The following is an 18,118-nucleotide window of genomic DNA, read 5'->3' as shown; positions in this document are numbered from 1 at the left end:
ACTAGGTAAGCAACACCCACTGCTAAGAATAGGAAGCTTGCATTGTGGAAGTTATTTACAGAAATGTGCTGAACCCTGCCGGTTTCAGCATGTCAGGTACCCTGTATATGTAATGAAACACCTATACTCTCCTGTGCTAGAGCTACACCAGACTATGAATCCTTAAATGAAGAGTTGTCAGTAGATGTACAGGAGCCTGAACACCTCACCATTGTGTCTGCACTGTCACTTCATTCTTGTAAAAAATAAGGATTGGAGAAATAAAGGATGATATATTGCACTTCTACCTGTCATGTACCACTGACCAGTAGGAAGACAGGACAAAGAGGTATGATGTCATGATAAACAGGTGGTTTTTTTGGGGGTTTTTTGGTATTTTGATGGCTGAACAATGAGATTGCTGGTAATTTATGTCAGGAAATGGAAGGTCAAGTAGATATAGAGCTGAATAGGTAATTAAACAGATAATAAAGGTATACAATAAGAGTGTGTCACAGGAGAAAGTCTTAGAGCAGAGCAAGAGATAAGGCTGACCTGGCAGGGAAGATTTGGACACGTGTGAGAAACAGAAAGCAACAGAAGGTTATTTTTAGCCAGCCAATTCCACAAATATTGCAGAGTTGCTCGTTGCTTTTGTTGGTTGGGTTTTGCTAGCCCCACGAACTCCCAGGCACATGCCTGGCATCCAGATCCCAGCAGTGACTGACTGGTTTCTGACATGCACCTGAAACCAGCTCTGACCCCTTTCCAGACAACACACCGTTTAACTGTCACAACCCATCTTTCCATGGCAGGCCACTGCTGAGGTGTCAGTTAGTGCTCTGCAGAGCTAGGTTTTCAAATGGGGTTATAAAATATAGCAGTTAAAATCTTGTAATATGAAATATTATCAATTATTAGCACTTTTTAATTCCGTACATGGATATCTAAAAGGACAGCAGCACCTGAACACAGATATGCAAAATGCTCCCAGGCCTATGGTGCAGGAAAGGAACACATTAAGTAGCAATTATACCAATTAACACTCCCGAAAACTCCACCAAGGCTATTTCCTGATCAATGAAAACTATACAGTAGTGCAGTTAAGATAAGTGAGATATCTTAACTCGATGTGTACCGCCATCTTGGATTTGTCTATATTCAAGACAAATTGGAGGTTCATCGCAGAGCTAACACCGACAACCACACACTATCATCATTTTGAATCATCAGTTCTCCAAATCAATTCACCTTTAGCTAATTTGGAAAACCATACAGGCACAGGAATAATACGCAAACTCCACACGAAAAGGCTCCAGCCATCCTGTATGTGTTCATTTGAGATACTGTTGACAGCCTCATTTGAAGTTTTAACAGAGATTTTTTGTTTAACTGGCTCTTTTCTTTCTTTCTTTTTTTAATATAAATTTAACAGATCTAATGCGTGCTTTCACCTCATAAAGCCTGAACCATGAAATAATTGCCAGAAAAGTCTAACTGGAGGATTTATGGAACCTTCTGAAAAATTAAGAGGAAAGAAATTAAATATCAATTTGCATATTAGTTTTAATTTGTATCCTTTTTGCTACAACGAGCATTTATGTGTATTTATTGCTCACAGTAGCACCACGTGTCTAATTGTGTACATCAGGCTTTTCTGAAAAAACAAATAAACATGATGTAAAGGTCTCACAAACTCATGCACCAAGCAGGGTTACAGGACCTTCTTTCTGCTGCAATTGGAGTCTAAAGCATTCCCTAAGAATTGCAAGAGCAAGAGCTTCTCTGTCATGGAAACTGATGCCATGAAGCTCCCAGCGCACACTTTGTGTGCTGATGCTAATAACGGTGGAGGTTTGGAACTCTGCAGTTATTGACTCAGGCAAGCTTTTCACAAACTATGCACGCTGCTCTATAACTCTAGTCAGCCAGTACAAACAAACAGTATAACGTCAATTTCTGCCACAGTGAATTTTATGAAAAGAAGAAACTTTCACTTGCCATTTTTTTAACCCTTACCAAAGCTGGTGAAGTCATCATATGGAGAAATGCTAAGATAGCAGGAGCTCTAGTTCCAATGCGATGCTTCACACCAATATAAATGTATATATAAGTATAAAATGGGGCAATAACAACAAGCTCTATTTGTGCATGAGATCTGTAAAACCTAATGACCCATCACATTCAATCACATCCATTCATACGCTATGAGTTTTGAATGACTTTGTGTTTGTCTTATTAATGCAGCTGTGATCCATAAACATGATGCTTAATGGGTATTGTTGTTTTTTTTGTCTTGTATGCTCATATTGTAACAACAATGATATAGCCAAGGATTAGCCACAACACTCAACTGTAGAGTCGGGCATCAGGACTTTGGCAGCAGATCCATTGGGTCCTATGGGTTGTCACAGAAGCTTGATCATATTGGAATCTGGAGAGTCTGAAGACAACGTCAAAAGATCCACATCAATGCCAGGACTCCTGGTTTCCCAACAGAACACTGCATTGTAACAAGATGATCAATGTTATTCTCTCCCAGGGGTTTTAATGTTGTGGCTGATCAGTGTAATCCATAAATCAGTCCAGTGTGGACATTTCAAATCTTGTATACATTTCCATCTCCTCGTTGTGCCTCCCACAGGCAACACAATCTATGAAAGCCCACAGCCATGCAAATATCCCCCTTTTAACACCGGCAAACCCCTACCCCCAGCAATGACTCATTGTTGCACCAGAAACCAGTGACTGACAGTATATGTCCAAGCATGGACACTCATTTGACCAGATTAGATTTACAGTACGTCTGCAGTGCATTTTAGAGCATTCACCTCGCCTTTTCTGTTTGCACATTATTCAGCCAACATTCATTTAAGCATGAAAAAAGTGTGTCTGTTTGTGTGTGTGTGTGTGTGTACAGCAATTGGGTCTTTGTGTTCATGCCTTACTGTCTGCGTGTGCATCACACTGAACCCAGCTGAGCCACCACAGCAGATCAAAGGCTTATCCCAGTGTCAAAATCAGGACTGTCTCATCCTTGTCAATCCACGGGCTTGCAAAAATTCGATTAATGACAAATGGAGTGAACGCATAAATATCCTGTTTGTAAGATGACTCATCTACCCTGACAACTGAGAGAGAAAGGCAGTTCTTTCTGAAGAACTTGCTAACTTTGCAGATGAGTGTTACGTCACAGAGGCAGCATGGAAACTGGGTCAGGCCCTTTGCACGATGCTCTGAGGTTTTTTTTTTTTTTTATGGCGCTATTATGAAATACTCTCAACAGAGGAAAACAGTGTCAGAGACTAACAGCAGTGGTGATATAACCAACTGAAATCAAAGTGGTAAGTAGTTCTTTACTGAGGTCGTGGTTGTTTGGACACTGCATTTCTAATACCTGGTACATAGTTCTGCATTTGCAGTCTGCCTCCTCATAAGCGAGGGATTATAGTTGGTAACATACTGGTCAGGGTCAGCCAAGTTTCTCTGCCCTACACCCAACCTTTCTCTCTCAGACTCTTTCTCTGTCTTTCTCTCTTACTCACATACGCACACGCACAAAACCCTCTCTCCACATCTAAATCTCCCTCTGGGTAATCAGTCAGTGTGTATTTTTAAATCTGTCACTAATCTCTATTATTGGCATAACCCACAGGACAAGGTTACCTTTCATACTTTTGGTACTTGAACACACGACTACATGCAAGTATATACAAGAAGAGTAATGTTCAGTTTATATGCTTGTAGGATTCTTTTGAGCGGAAAATCATGGGAATGTTATGCTGTCCTCATCAATGACACACATTTGACAAAACAGATGACAAAACAGATGCCACAGATGATGTCTCTGCAGAGATGGACTGAAAAATGTCACGATCCAGCTGTGTGGAGGTGGACACGCCAGTAATCATTTAATTGTTTAAAATTCTGCTGTAAAATTTTTGTTTTTTAATAAACTTTACTAGATGTCATCTGATTGAAGAATGATGAACTGAGGGTAAGGATGTTGAAAACAGCACAGTGTATGCACAAATCTGATATGTCTCATGTTTCTTGTCTGTATGTTTTCTGTTTGCACAGGAGACGCTGCAGTCCTTTTCCTTCCTTGTGTTTGTGGCAGTCTGCATTCTGGGATCCATATACCTCTATGTCGTCCTCCCGGAAACCAAAAATAAAACCTTTATGGACATCAGCCAGAGCTTTGCCAAGATTAATAAAATGCCCATCCCCTCGCCTGGTCAGGAAATGGAGCTGGTTCTGTCTATTAACTCTGACACGAATGGAAAAGCCCAAGATGCCACTAAGATGCAAACGTCCTTGTAAATGAAGGAATGAAGCACAGTCATAATCGAGAAGCCATGTTAAATGTGTGAAAATATGTCTTGTTTTTACATATTTACTGAGCATAAAAAATGAAGTAAAGTCAATGCTTTTTTTCAATGTTTTTTTCATATGACTGCAATTTTTTTTAGATAAAGCAATGAAGCAAGTATTTGTCTGTGTCTCTCAATAAGATGAAACAAATCGTTCCTATTCTGTTCTGAGGCTCTTCAGCAGTCACAAAAATGACTGTGGTTTGGGGCTTACATTAGATGTTGATTCCACTGATTGCTTTTACAGTTCTGTCTAATATTAGAGTGCATACAGAGTTTTGTTTCGGTCTGTTAGTCACTGTTTTTTTCACTTTAAGTCTCTACCAATGTCTCTGAAAAAATGTATTTTGCTTTGCCAAAACGTCCACAAAAAACTTAATGGGCTAGGTGTTTCTTGGCTTTTTGATACTGATCTGGTTGTGCACAGTGTTGTCTTCATGTTGACATTGGACCAAAACAGTACAGCTGGGGGCGAGAAAACCAAAACATGCTTTATGGGTTTATCACTGCAAGAAACACATCTCAGATGATTGTGTCCTGACACTAAACAGAGGTGTGCCAGAACCACCAGAAATATGATCATTCTTCTTTAGTAACACCAGTTATAGCAACATCCCATCTCTCTTCATCTCAGTCTTCCCTAAGAGCCTAATAAATGAGAGGTGGGACAGACGTGCATCTGAGGAGAGACATAAATTTCAGGATTATAGCTGTAATCCTGATGTCTTGGTTAACGTCTTAATATACACAACCTGGGAGAGAGAACGCAGAGAGCGCAGTAAAGCTGACAGGGAAAGCTATTTGGATCCTTTCCAAATCTGAAACGAGCCAAGGCTACCTCCCACCAGATGGCTGGAGCCAGCGGAGGAAGTGATCTGAACAGAGGCAGACAAGCGTGGCATTGGATAGCAGTCGCAGTTTGTTCCACAGTAGGGCGTACTCAATATTTGAAAGTCCGCTGCCTGGGGGGCTGACACTCTACCCCCTCATATAGACACAGACACAAAGTGTGTTTCTGTGTGTATGTGTCATGCTATGATGGGATGTCCACGTTTTCAAATAGCATTGTAGAAAGGTGGTGGAGAACCTACATGCGTCTTCATGTCCTTTTAATTTTTGCAAATATCCAGTGAGTTAGTGTCTCAGATTACATTTACCTAACATACAAGAAGACGGAGAATGTTGTCCCTTACAGCTCTGTTCCAGCTTGCTACTATTGGAGAATATATTGTCAGAAGCATTACTTACTGTGCAATTTACAGAATGCTTTGCTGGGTGAGTGCTGAGAGAGTAATTATGATACCACACTGCTGCAAAGCCGTATATGTTTAATGAGAGAACACTGCAGAGTAATGTATGCTTGATAAATCGCTGGTTAACCAACCCGTCAGGAAGCGGTGTCAAATTAACTTCAGATTATGCAAAATAAGAAGTGGGTGCAACAGGAGGCATGTGTGAATCCCACTCGCATGTCCTATGAAGAGAGAATGACTGAAAATCAAATTTCAAACAATTCCTTCAACCATTTGAAAACAGAACCCATCGAGGATTTTCCTTCCATTTAATTGATGCACTCTGGTATTCAACAACTCCTTGTGTGTAAATATTTAACATTTTATCTTAAATCCAGGTTGTAATGCTCATTTGATTTTACAAAAATGTTACCAGCCTCTTTTCATCTGATGAAACAGCTTCTGCCTGGTCTGGCCTGGATCTCTGCAGCAGCACAGCAAATCATACACTGAATGACAGCTGACAGCAATTTGCAATGTGGGTGATATGATTCCACTTGAAAATAACCATCCATGCATTTTCTTAAGTGCTTTTCCAATTCACTTGTTATGGCGATCGCCTTGCAATCGTAAGGTTGCCGGTTTGAGCCCCGGCTTGGATAGTCTCAGTCGTTGTGTCCTTGGGCAAGACACTTCACCCTATGCCTACTGGTGATGGTCAGAGGGCCCGGTGGCAGGGACGTGCAGGGGGGGCTAGAGGGGCTTGAGCACCCGCCCCTTTCCTGATGAGTGCCCAAAGTGCCCTTTTGTTGAGGCAACTTTTCAATTTTTTTTATTTTTTTTATTTTTTTTTTATGTGTGTGTGCGTGCGGAGTCCTGTCTGTTCCCCTCAACAATAATATTTAACTATTAATCATAGTTTTGCTAAATAAAAGGATCTGGCTTGCATCAGTCACATGATCACATTTAACCAATGATCGCCCTCGACGGCAGAACGCGCTGGTTACGAGCCGGGAACGAGCTCACAAAGAGCACGCGCATTTTTTGCGGTCCGGAGCTGTAGGAGAAACACAAGTTAACTCAGAGACACAGACTGATGCGACAAACCCAGTAAGTAGGTGTACAGCGCACACTGTAGTGTGTAGCACACAGGAGTATTAGCTTATTACGTACACGTTGGTAAGCTGTCTTGTTGCAACTGACGAACTGAAACAAACGAGCGTGCTGTGTGTGCAACAGCGCGACAAACATTACCTGTCCTTTTATTAACTGCACAAGTAGTGCTGGTCACAGCTGCTGGCTACCTGTGTAAGGCTGTCATGGGTCTGTAGCTCTGTCACCGTTTTAGGGAACATATTTAGTTTTAAAGTAAGTTTCTGGGGATTTCCTGCCTTTCTGGAGGGATTATATTTCACTAAAAAACGATCTAATATGCATGTCCACATAATAATAATTATAATTATAATATATTAAAAAACACACGCTGTATTTTAAAGAACATACATTAAGAAGCAGATTATATTAGATTTATATTTTAAATAAGACAAAAGATTGTATCTCTACAGTTTAAAAATGTAATAAGCTTTGCCCTGCACAGAGTGGATAGTGAAACAAATGGAATCATCATAAATACATTATTTCATATTTATTACTTCCCCCTCCTCATTGCTTTATTATTGTAGCTCTAGTAATAAATAATAATGTAAGGATGCCCATAGTATATACAGTATTCTGAAGAAGGTCTAAAATGTCACTGTGTGTGCATGTGTGTGTTTTATTTAGCTGGATTTAAAAAAATATTACTCATGATATAACATTGTCCAGACATGGCTGGTAAGGACATGAGGAGGAAACAGTAGGAGCTGTATGAGGCTACTAAAGGCAGGGCTATAACATTTTTCTGTCATCATTTTATTATAGATTAAGTGCAAGAGTTGTTAGGTGTGGATAATTAGATTATAGTTTATTGCAATAGCAAGTTGTGCCTTGTTCTCAGATAGACAGCAAGTGGAGAGTGATATATGAAATGATGGGAAGGAAGGAAGAAGAGAAGCAAAGAGTGATTCACAGGCAGAGCCGAGTTTATGTCACAGTTTTTCGTTGCCTTATGGTTCCAAGCGCTGTCACCAATCTTTGCATTTTGTTATTATCTCATGACACTTGTTTAATCAGCTACCATCTCTCCTGTGGACTTTTTAATGTCTACAGTCTCAGATCAACACAGCCCTGCCCTTCCCATATTAGATTCTTGATGAATGTGTTTTGTTGTTATTCAGCATGGTTCAATGTGCCCCTTTTTAACTTTGAGCACCCGCCCCTTTAAACCTCTCTGCACGTCCCTGCCCGGTGGTGCCAGTGTCCGGCAGCCTCGCCTCTGTCAGTGTGCCCCAGGGCAGCTGCGGCTACAACGTAGCTTTCCATCACCAGTGTGTCAATATGGGTGGATGACTGGACGGGAGGGAGTGGTATAGCGCTTTCCTAGTCCCTAAGCGCTTTACAAATACAGGCTATTTACCATTTCACTGTTGGTGGAAAACGTAACTGCCACTCCCATCCATCCTATCTCTTCCACTTTTCCTTGTCAGGGTTGCTCAGGGGTGGGTGGGCTCAGGGTTAGAATGACCAATTAACCTAACCGCACTAACTGGATGTCTCTGGATTGTGGGAGGAAGCCGCAGTACCCGGTGAGAACCCACGAAACACGGGGAGAACAAAGTGAAGTAGGTGAAAAGATGTCAAAAGCAACACATCATGCCACAATCTAAAGTAATTTCCGTCTGTCAGTCTAAAAAGGGTTGAAAATAAATTTTTAAGGCTCCAGTGAACCACAGTGAGAGCCTTTATTCACATAGAGAAAAAAACGTGCAACAGTAGCAAACAATCCCAGGAGTGGACAGCCTACCACAATTACTCCAAGAGTACATCGGCAACTCATCTAGAAGGCCACAAAAGAACTCAGAGCAACATCTAAAAACCTGAAGGTTTCAATTGCCTCAGCTAAGGTCAGACTTCAACAATAAGACAGAGACTGGACAAAAGTGAACCCATGGGATGTTCCAAGGAGAAAACCACTATAATAATAATAATGGATTGCATTTATATAGCACTTTTCAGGGCCCTCAAAGCGCTTTACAATTCCACTATTCATTCACTCTCACATTCATACACTGGTGGAGGCAAGCTACAGTTGTAGCCACAGCTGCCCTGGGGCAGACTGACAGAAGCAAGGCTGCCATATCGCGCCATCGGCCCCTCTGGCCAACACCAGTAGGCGGTAGGTGAAGTGTCTTGCCCAAGGACACAACGACCGAGACACTACTGACAAAAAAGAAACACAAAGGCTTGTCTCACATTTGCCATAAATGTTTGGAAAAATAGTCTGCGGACTGACAACAGAGAAGTTGAACTTTTTGAAGGTTTGCGTCTTGTTACATCTGGTGTAAAACTATAACAGCATTTTTTAAAAAGACTATCATACCAACAGTCAAAAATGGTGGAGGTAGAGTGCTTTGGTGTTTCAGGACCTGGACGACTTGCTGTAATAGATGGAACTGTGAATTCAGTTTTGAGTTATGCAGCAGGACAATTTTCTGAAACACACCAGGAAGTCCACCTCTGAACGGCTCAAAAAGAACATAATTAAGATTTTTGGAGTGGCCTAATCACTTAACTCTAACAAGTTAACAGCTGTTGATATGGTTTGGCATGCTGTTCGTGCTCAAAAAGCCTTCAATTTGGCTGAATTATAATTCTGCAAATGACAGTGGGCCAGAATTCTTCCACAATGATGTGAAAGACTCACGGGCAGTTTTTCCAAACACTTGATTGGTGTTTGGAAACCATGTTATTTTTCATCCTTGCTGCCAAGGGTGGCCAAACCAGTCATTAGGTGTAGGAGGAAAATCCTTTTTCACATGGGCCCAGATAGGTCTGAATAGCTATTTTCCCTTAGTAGTAAACTAAATAATAATTTGTCTAAAATTAAAAAGTGTTTGATCATTTAAAACATGTAGTTTTAGTTTTTAGCACTGTGAAAAAAAGACAGTTTCATCTTTAAAGCACTTTGTTTGGTAGATATAGACTTGGTCTGGCTAACTCTGAGTGCTGATGTATCGCTGTATCTCTTGATTGCAGGTGTGAAATACTTTTTAAAGTTTAAAGTTCATTTCATGTTGAAGTCAAGATTGTCTCCCTTCTCTACAATGAGAAAACTTTCAATGAAAGAAATGAAAATATGAATTTCTGTGGTTTTCTATTTTACCCAATGAAAGCAGTTCTGCAGTCTTCAATGTTTCTGTGCCTCTTATCCAGGTACATTGGAGCCCTTTTTTCTGACACTGCCTGGACTTTGTAGTTTAAAATAAGTATATTCCTTTTTACACAGTTCTGTTATGGTTAAATATGAGGACAAAAATGTTCTCCAAGTCTGGGTTTCTGACAGTGTGTTGAAGTATATCTACATGAACAGTGACAGAAGGTTTCCTGCCCTGCAGATGTGCACTGTATTCTCTCTACATAGTCTGCCTCAGCACTTGAATTATGACAACCAACCAGATGTCTTTGCTTTGTTCATATTGCTGAATCCTGCTTGTATTTCAGTATATTCATCACAAAAATCATTCATGTTTCATGTTTTCTACCACAATAGTCTCAAAGCAAATGCATTTTAATGACTTAATGATGATATGATATAATTTAACATAACCTGATTATTTATCTCTCCGTATAATTCTAACATTGTTCAACTCTATAATCATTTCACTCTAAGCAGACATTTATTGCACGCTACATCTCTGCCATGCTCACCCTCGGAGTTTGTTGCCTCAGCAGTGAAGGATTAACCCACTTTGGAGTCTGCCTGCCCACTGCATTAAACACTCGCTGCTGGATTTGTCTTCTCCATCTGGTCACAGCTAATGGAAAACAAAAGAGACAAACAATCATCGGTTTATCCACCAAATTAACTGTGTCAAACCTGTAATTTACTTTGATGTGAAAACCATAATTATGGAATTTGTCAGACTTTACCTTTTGTCTACACAGCTGCACTATGACTAAGCATCTTTATATTGCACACTATATCCCAAATCCTTTTGGAAAAACATCTAGTATTTTCTTTAAATGATATGCAACTATCAAAGCTACATTGTATGGACTAAAGTATTTGGTCACACTTCTTAATCTTTCAATGTAGGTGCTTTCAGTGCCATTACTGCAGACCTTCCATGATTGAGGAGTTCCAGACCTCAATCATTAACATCAGCACCAAACTGTGTGCTGGGAGCGTCATGGCATCAGTTTCCATGGCCAAACAGCTCCTGGGGGTGTAATATTTACGTGGCCCCGTACTTTTGTCCATATAGTGTATTTCGATTTTCACACAAACAAAAACATAGCCAGGATTCTCCTGTCACTTGATAATAACAAGGATGCTGCCTCCCCATCCTCACAACCAACACCAACAGTATTAGACCCTTGGCACTGCGATGAAAACTTCACTGGCGTTTAATAATACAGGCACGTCTTGTTTTGCAAAGGAACATTGACCTGTTGCATCCCAGCCTCCCACACCTGCGTCTTGGGGCATTTTTTGGCTTGTTTTTGTGGTACTTATCCTCCGACCCTCTTTTGTTGACTGGAGAGTTGATTGGTTGAACCATGCCACCCAACAGGAAGGTTTGGGGGCACTCTTGATACTGTGAACCATTCAATCTTGTTGTGTTGGCTATAGCTTTAAGACCTTTGTTGACATTTGCACTTAATAAAACACAATTTGGCTATAGGGTCCTTCCACTGGCAGCCCTTTTATAAGGCCACTGTGGCCCTGAAGCACCTGCTTTCTCTTCAGTCTCAGTGGTGATAGTTTACCACAAGTAAGCTTTATTACTTCAGACACCCTCAAGCAAGTATGTGAGTGTGTGTGTTTTTAGTAAGCATTGGGTACTTAGGTTTAGCGGATTCTTTTCTCTGGTTTATTACAGCACACATTTCATTTGTACTGTATAGTTTTAATCAAAAACAAAGAAAGAAAAACACACTAATCACTGTAAATAAGGCATCTTGGACTGCCTCTAAATATCAGCTAAACATCCTCAATTTGAATAAAATTTGTAGAGCTGAAACATTCTTTATTCACACAGTAACATGAGCTTGTTCTCATTCCCAGGTAAAGCTGTTTAATCGTAGCTGTAAGTGTCCTTTGTTGGCATAAGCTAACGTGCCAGGTTATTGTGTTAGGAAGACACGTTTGTCACGCTGAACTTTAGGGTTACTGTTTTGTGAACGGGCGCATTTACACAAACCACAGTAGTTTTTTTTTCACCTAGTCCTTTTTAGTGACTTAACCTAACCAAATAGTTTTAAAAGTCTAAATGTAATCAGTGAAGGGAATAAGTCAGAGAAAAACAGAACGATCAGCATGAAAAAAAAGAAAGCTTGTGTACAACAGGGAGGCGCAGGTGGCCTTTGTTAGAACAACATTGCATGACACCCTGGGATGATGCTTTATGCTTAACCAATGAGAGAACACTCAATGGGTGAGTGATTCTCCTGTTACTGGCCGAGATGGTCACTTTAAGTGTGTGTGTGTCTGTGTGCGAGCTGGCTCAAAGCTCACAAAATAGGGAGACCACACATAATGGAGTTTGAAAGAACCTAATTTTATTGAATTCAATCAAAGTCTAGCAAAATGTGGAGTGTGTGAATGCAGATACGTGGTCTTTAAAAGAAAGTAAGTTCAACCATAAAAACTACACAATTTAAAATAATTAACCAAGTGCTGACAGGTGTAGTTCCTCTCAGGTCTCTAACTGACTACTTTTCAAAAGTCGCTGCAGGTTGAATTTTTATGTTTATGTAGATACATAAGCATGGAAATAAGATAAACATCTCTAGATAAAGTCATTTTTATCAATAAAATAAAATAAAAATATTTTTATACCATCACCCACCAAACAGAGCTGGACTCAATATGTACACACTCACTTTCTATGGCTGTGTATATGTGCTTACATACACACTATGCTTCATCTGTAATGTTGCCATCATATGTACAGTGGGGCAAAAAAGTATTTAGTCAGCCACCGATTGTGCAAGTTCCCCCACTTAAAATAATGACAGAGGTCAGTAATTTGGACCAGAGGTACACTTCAACTGTGAGAGACAGAATGTGAAAAAAAAATCCATGAATTCACATGGTAGGATTTGTAAAGAATTTATTCGTAAATCAGGGTGGAAAATAAGTATTTGGTCACCTCAAACATGGAAAATCTCTGGCTCTCACAGACCTGTAACGTCTTCTGTAAGAAGCTTTTCTGTCCCCCACTCGTTACCTGTATGAATGGCACCTGTTTGAACTCATCATCTGTATAAAAGACACCTGTCCACAGCCTCAAACAGTCAGACTCCAAACTCCGCCATGGCCAAGACCAAGGAGCTTTCGAAGGACACCAGGAAAAGTATTGTAGACCTGCACCAGACTGGGAAGAGTGAATCTACAATAGGCAAGCAGCTTGGTGTGAAAAAATCAAATGTGGGAGCAATCATCAGAAAATGGAAGACATACAAGACCACTGATAATCTCCCTTGATCTGGGGCTCCACGCAAGATCTCATCCCGTGGGGTCAAAATGATCATGAGAACGGTGAGCAAAGATCCCAGAACCACACAGGGGGACCTGGTGAATGACCTGCAGAGAGCTGGGACCAAAGTAACAAAGGTCACCATCAGTAACACACTACAACGGCAGGGAATCAAATCCCACATTGCCAGACGTGTTCCGCTGCTGAAGCCAGTGCATGTCCAGGCCCGTCTGAAGTTTGCCAGAGAGCACATGGATGATACAGCAGAGGATTGGGAGAACGTCATGTGGTCAGATGAAACCAAAGTAGAACTTTTTGGTATAAACTCAACTCGTCGTGTTTGGAGGAAGAAGAATACTGAGTTGCATCCCAAGAACACCATACCTACTGTGAAGCATGGGGGTTTTTCTGCCGAGGGGACAGGACGACTGATCCGTGTTAAGGACAGAATGAATGGGGCCATGTATCGTGAGATTTTGAGCCAAAACCTCCTTCCATCAGTGAGAACTTTGAAGATGAAACGAGGCTGGGTCTTCCAACATGACAATGATCCAAAACACACCGCCCGGGCAACAAAGGAGTGGCTCCGTAAGAAGCATTTGAAAGTCCTGGAGTGGCCTAGCCAGTCTCCAGACCTCAACCCCATAGAAAATCTGTGGCGGGAGTTGAAAGTCCGTGTTGCTCGGCGACAGCCCCAAAACATCACTGCTCTCGAGAAGATCTGCATGGAGGAATGGGCCAAAATACCAGCTACTGTGTGTGCAAACTTGGTAAAGACCTATAGTAAACGTTTGACCTCTGTTATTGCCAACAAAGGTTATGTTACAAAGTATTGAGTTGTATTTTTGTTATTGACCAAATACTTATTTTCCACCCTGATTTACGAATAAATTCTTTACAAATCCTACCATGTGAATTCATGGATTTTTTTTTCACATTCTGTCTCTCACAGTTGAAGTGTACCTCTGGTGCAAATTACTGACCTCTGTCATCATTTTAGGTGGGGGAACTTGCACAATCGGTGGCTGACTAAATACTTTTTTGCCCCACTGTAGTTCACCAAGTCTGCTGGCTTAATTAAATAAAAGCTAACTTTATGGAACATTACAAACATGTCTTTCACTGCAAGCCAATCATCCCCCAAGTGTTGGTCTTCTCACCTGTTTTGGATGAAAACCTTAACAATTTGAATTATGGTGTCATTAAAACAACAACATGGAAAACATGAACATGACAAAGACCTTGAAATGAGTTAAGTTGCAACAGGGTTGGAATATGTTTGGTATTCGAGAGCAGACAGCTCTACTGATTTCATTTCACAGTCATTTGTTTAGGGTTATGCATTTAAACATTGATTCGAAAACAATTAGATGTGTGCTGGCCTATTATTCGAACAAATCATTAGGCTAGCCTAACATTACATGGGGAGAAAAAAGGAAAAAGCAACAAGTCTTTGGATTCTATCAGTGAAAGGCCAAATCTGATTAGACTGGCTTCGACAATGAGCTGATTTGCTTTTGAGATGGTTTCATTATTTCAGAGAATTGATGGCTTTTTTCAACCTCTGTGCCCTTTTATCGCTGGACACTGCATGGTGTGATGCAAGTCAAAGTGATCCAGTGAAAATAAATTACTCAATTACTTAAAGTCGTAAACCTTGCTCAAATGCAGCACATTTGAGTCCCAGACTGTTAACACATTGGAGCCTTGTCTGTAAATAGCTTGACATAAAAGTCCAAAAATGATTGTCGTAAAAGCAAACTTTCATCGTGTTTCCATTTCAAAGTTGTGACAGATGGGCCAAATGTTGTCACCTACTCTTAAAATCTGCTTGAAAAAAAAGTGCCAAACTCCATTACAACTGGAATTGACAAGATGGTAAGAGACATAGATGTTATAATTAAAGCAAAAGAAGCAATGAGTTAACATACTGTAAATATATTGTCTGGCTTGATGAACAATGGCAATCTGCTTGTCAGGCTCGGATCTTTAGAAATGGAATCACTCCCCAAAGTGGAACACCATCGCGGATAATGTTTTCCTGCTGTCAACATCTCCTGGAATGGAGAGAAAGCTCCACCTGTACTCGCAGAAAGAAAGCTCAGGGCCAGAGGCTTGCGTTCCCTGCCATCACATTGACCTAACATAAATGACATATTCATCAGTTACCATGGCAACAGACCACCATTCTGGGCAGGGTGGGATGGGGGAGTGACCTTATACAGTATAGCAATGGCAGCGCAGTCAGGCAGCAATGCGGCACCTCTTATCACCCTGTAGTTTAAGGAGGGGAGCATCATGCTAATGTTCTTAGCGCTGCTGCTACATCGACTTCAAACCTCCAGACCGACACTCCTGTCCGGTCCATAGCCTAGCGCTGATTATACATAGATAAAACTCTCATGCTTCACAAAACTTCTGACTAACATGCTTTGTAATGAAACACAATTTAAGAAGCATGATATTGAGCCCAGCACCTCTGGGAATTATGTTTATATATGTAAGATCACAAGAGGAACCAGAGTTTCACAGCTAATAAAAGGTAGTGGCTTAAAGGGAAAGAGAAGTCTTGTGATAGTAACAGGATGCATCAAGCTTCCCTAAATACTGTATCCAACGACTACAAGACAGTTTCTGCCAATCAACCGACATAAAGTGCATGTGTCAGTGTTATGCCCTCCTCTCCCCACTGTATAAAAGGTCTAGGCTTCTGGGGGCTTCCCATGAAGCTGTGAGCCTTTCTTCTGCTGCACTCATCTCCCTTCACTTCATGTGTTTATACACCACTCTGCATTTAATCAGAAGTTATTATTAATCTCTGGCTCTCTTCCACTGCGTGTCTTTTGTCCTGTCTTCCTCCCCTTAACCTTAACCAGCTGTGGCAGATGGCTGCCCATCCCTGAGCACTGGTTCTGTTGGAAGAGTCTTCCTGTTAAAAGGGAGGTTTTCCTTCCGAATGTTGCTAAATGCTTGCTTATTGGAGGTCATCAGATTGTTGAGGTTTTCTCTGCATTATTGTAGGGTCTTTATCTTGCAGTATAAAGCACCTTGAGGCACCTTTTGTGATTTGAACTGAACTGAACTGTGTATGTGGCACAACTTAGTATGCCAAGACATACTCAAGTCACAGTGATACAATTTCTCTCTCAAAAAAAAAACCCTCTCAATAGCACGATTTACAGGGGAAAAGTATTCAGCAGAGTTGGCCGGCATCTCAGAAAACACCTGATTGTACAAAGGCTGATTCGATCAAACAGTCAGTTTTTTGCAATACATTGGACAGGCCATCTGTTCTGCCTTGTATTCCAAAATGCAAACTGAAAAGAATATTTCTCTAGCATCCAGATCTTAGCATTTACTTTCAGCTCAAGGTCAAATTGATAAAGACTTTAGAGGACCGAGCCTGACACAGAGGCTGGTAACCAGCTTTTGTTGATTTAAACTGACCCTGTAATTTGTTGATCAAATAGAGGTGTCAGTTTTTCACTGTCGGCTTGTGCACAAGTTTGTATTTCATTCCAGGTGGAGGTTTTTCTATCAACTTGTGAGCAACCTGGGACATAATTTTCTACACTGGCTGCCATAAATATGAGAAAAGTAAGTGTAAGTTCAGATAACAATAATGAAAGCTTGATGTTAATTGCTTCCTGAACCCAAAGTAAGCAGGACAGTAAGTACTGTAGTGGATAACAAACTATGGCTCTCCCCCTTCAAGTAAAGATCGTTCATCATGTGTTTAACATGAGTTTTACGAGTGTAAAAACAAGCTTCTGTACTTCTTAATTACTTAATTACTTAATTACTTCTGTAATTAAAAATGATTTTCAACTGCTTGCTCTACAAACACCACAGAATAATTTATCATCAAGTTGTGCTAACTCCTGATGTCGTCTTATGTCCCAATGTCGGTGTTATGATAGGGTCGCGAGGCTCATTTCTTCTGATCATAGGGAAACTTCATGTTTACCAATGCCCAGTGGGACTCATCCATCAACTTCATATCTTTGATCTGATTTCATTTATTATTTTCCTTTTTCGTGCCATCTGCCAGTTCCAATAATGAATTCTGATTTCCTTTTCTCTATCATCTCAATCAGTCAGCAACTGTCCCAAAGCAGCAGAACTGACAGGACCAAAGTGCTTGAGCTAATTAAAAAAGACAGGCTCTATGGCTGTGGCTGAACTTTTTTAATGGTTGAGCAACATGTCAAGAGGAGCTGTGTGTCTGTTTGAGCAAGTGTATTTCTGTATACTGCTGAAGAAGGAAGCAGCTGATAAGTTATGGGTTGTTTCAAATGTGAATTGACTCAGTGACTCTTCCTGACCTTAAGATAAGATAACTCTTTATTGTCATTGCACAGTCATACATAGTACAATAGTACAATGAAATTGGAAAACTGTCCTACGTCGGCACTACATGTAACACAACACGATACGATACGACACATCACAACGCAACACAACACAGTATATTAACTTAGTATAAAAAAGAAGAATAACTGTATTTGTATTGCACACTGTTATTATTGCACATTAATTATTATTGCACCTTGTTATAAATATAAATATTATTATTATTACTGTTTTTACCGTTGTTAACCCCCCCAAAAAAGTCCATGTAGGTAGCCAGTCAGGTCAGCTATTTGCATTGATCAGGGCTATTGCCCTGTTGTAAAAGCTGTCCTTGAGTCTATTTGTTCGGGACCTCAGCAGCCTGAATCTCCTGCCAGACGGCAGCAGCTTAAACACCCGGTGTCCTGGGTGTGTGCAGTCCCGTAGGATGCTGCGTGCCCTCTTGAGACAGCGAGTGCTGTACAGGTCCTTCAGGGAGGGAAGAGGATGTCCAATGATTTTTTGGGCCATATTGATGACCCTCTGGAGTGCCTTTCTCTGTGCTGTGGTGCAGCTGGAGAACCACACACCGATTAATGGCAGTTCTCAAAAGACATGAGCA

At 40.8% G+C, this 18,118-nt stretch overlaps 1 protein-coding gene across 3 annotated transcripts in view; it reads left to right on the top strand.

Annotated features, from left to right (window-relative positions):
• Positions 1-4,469, top strand: part of slc2a9l2 (solute carrier family 2 member 9, like 2) — a 105,870-nt gene extending 101,401 nt beyond the window's left edge. For all 3 annotated transcript variants that reach the window (XM_085456079.1, XM_085456080.1, XM_085456078.1), the window contains exon 13: positions 4,060-4,469. In XM_085456079.1, the coding sequence (XP_085312205.1) occupies positions 4,060-4,302 (243 nt within the window). In that variant the 3' untranslated portion in view covers positions 4,303-4,469. The remainder of the gene's footprint in view (positions 1-4,059) is intronic.
• Positions 4,470-18,118: the final 13,649 nt, after the last annotated feature.

Source organism: Copadichromis virginalis, linkage group LG5 (genome assembly GCF_057382275.1).
Source record: "Copadichromis virginalis isolate Kocher_CV1m ecotype Utaka linkage group LG5, C_Virginalis_male_GT1.1, whole genome shotgun sequence".
NCBI lineage: Eukaryota > Metazoa > Chordata > Actinopteri > Cichliformes > Cichlidae > Copadichromis > Copadichromis virginalis.
This window is presented reverse-complemented; position numbering and strand designations above follow the sequence as displayed.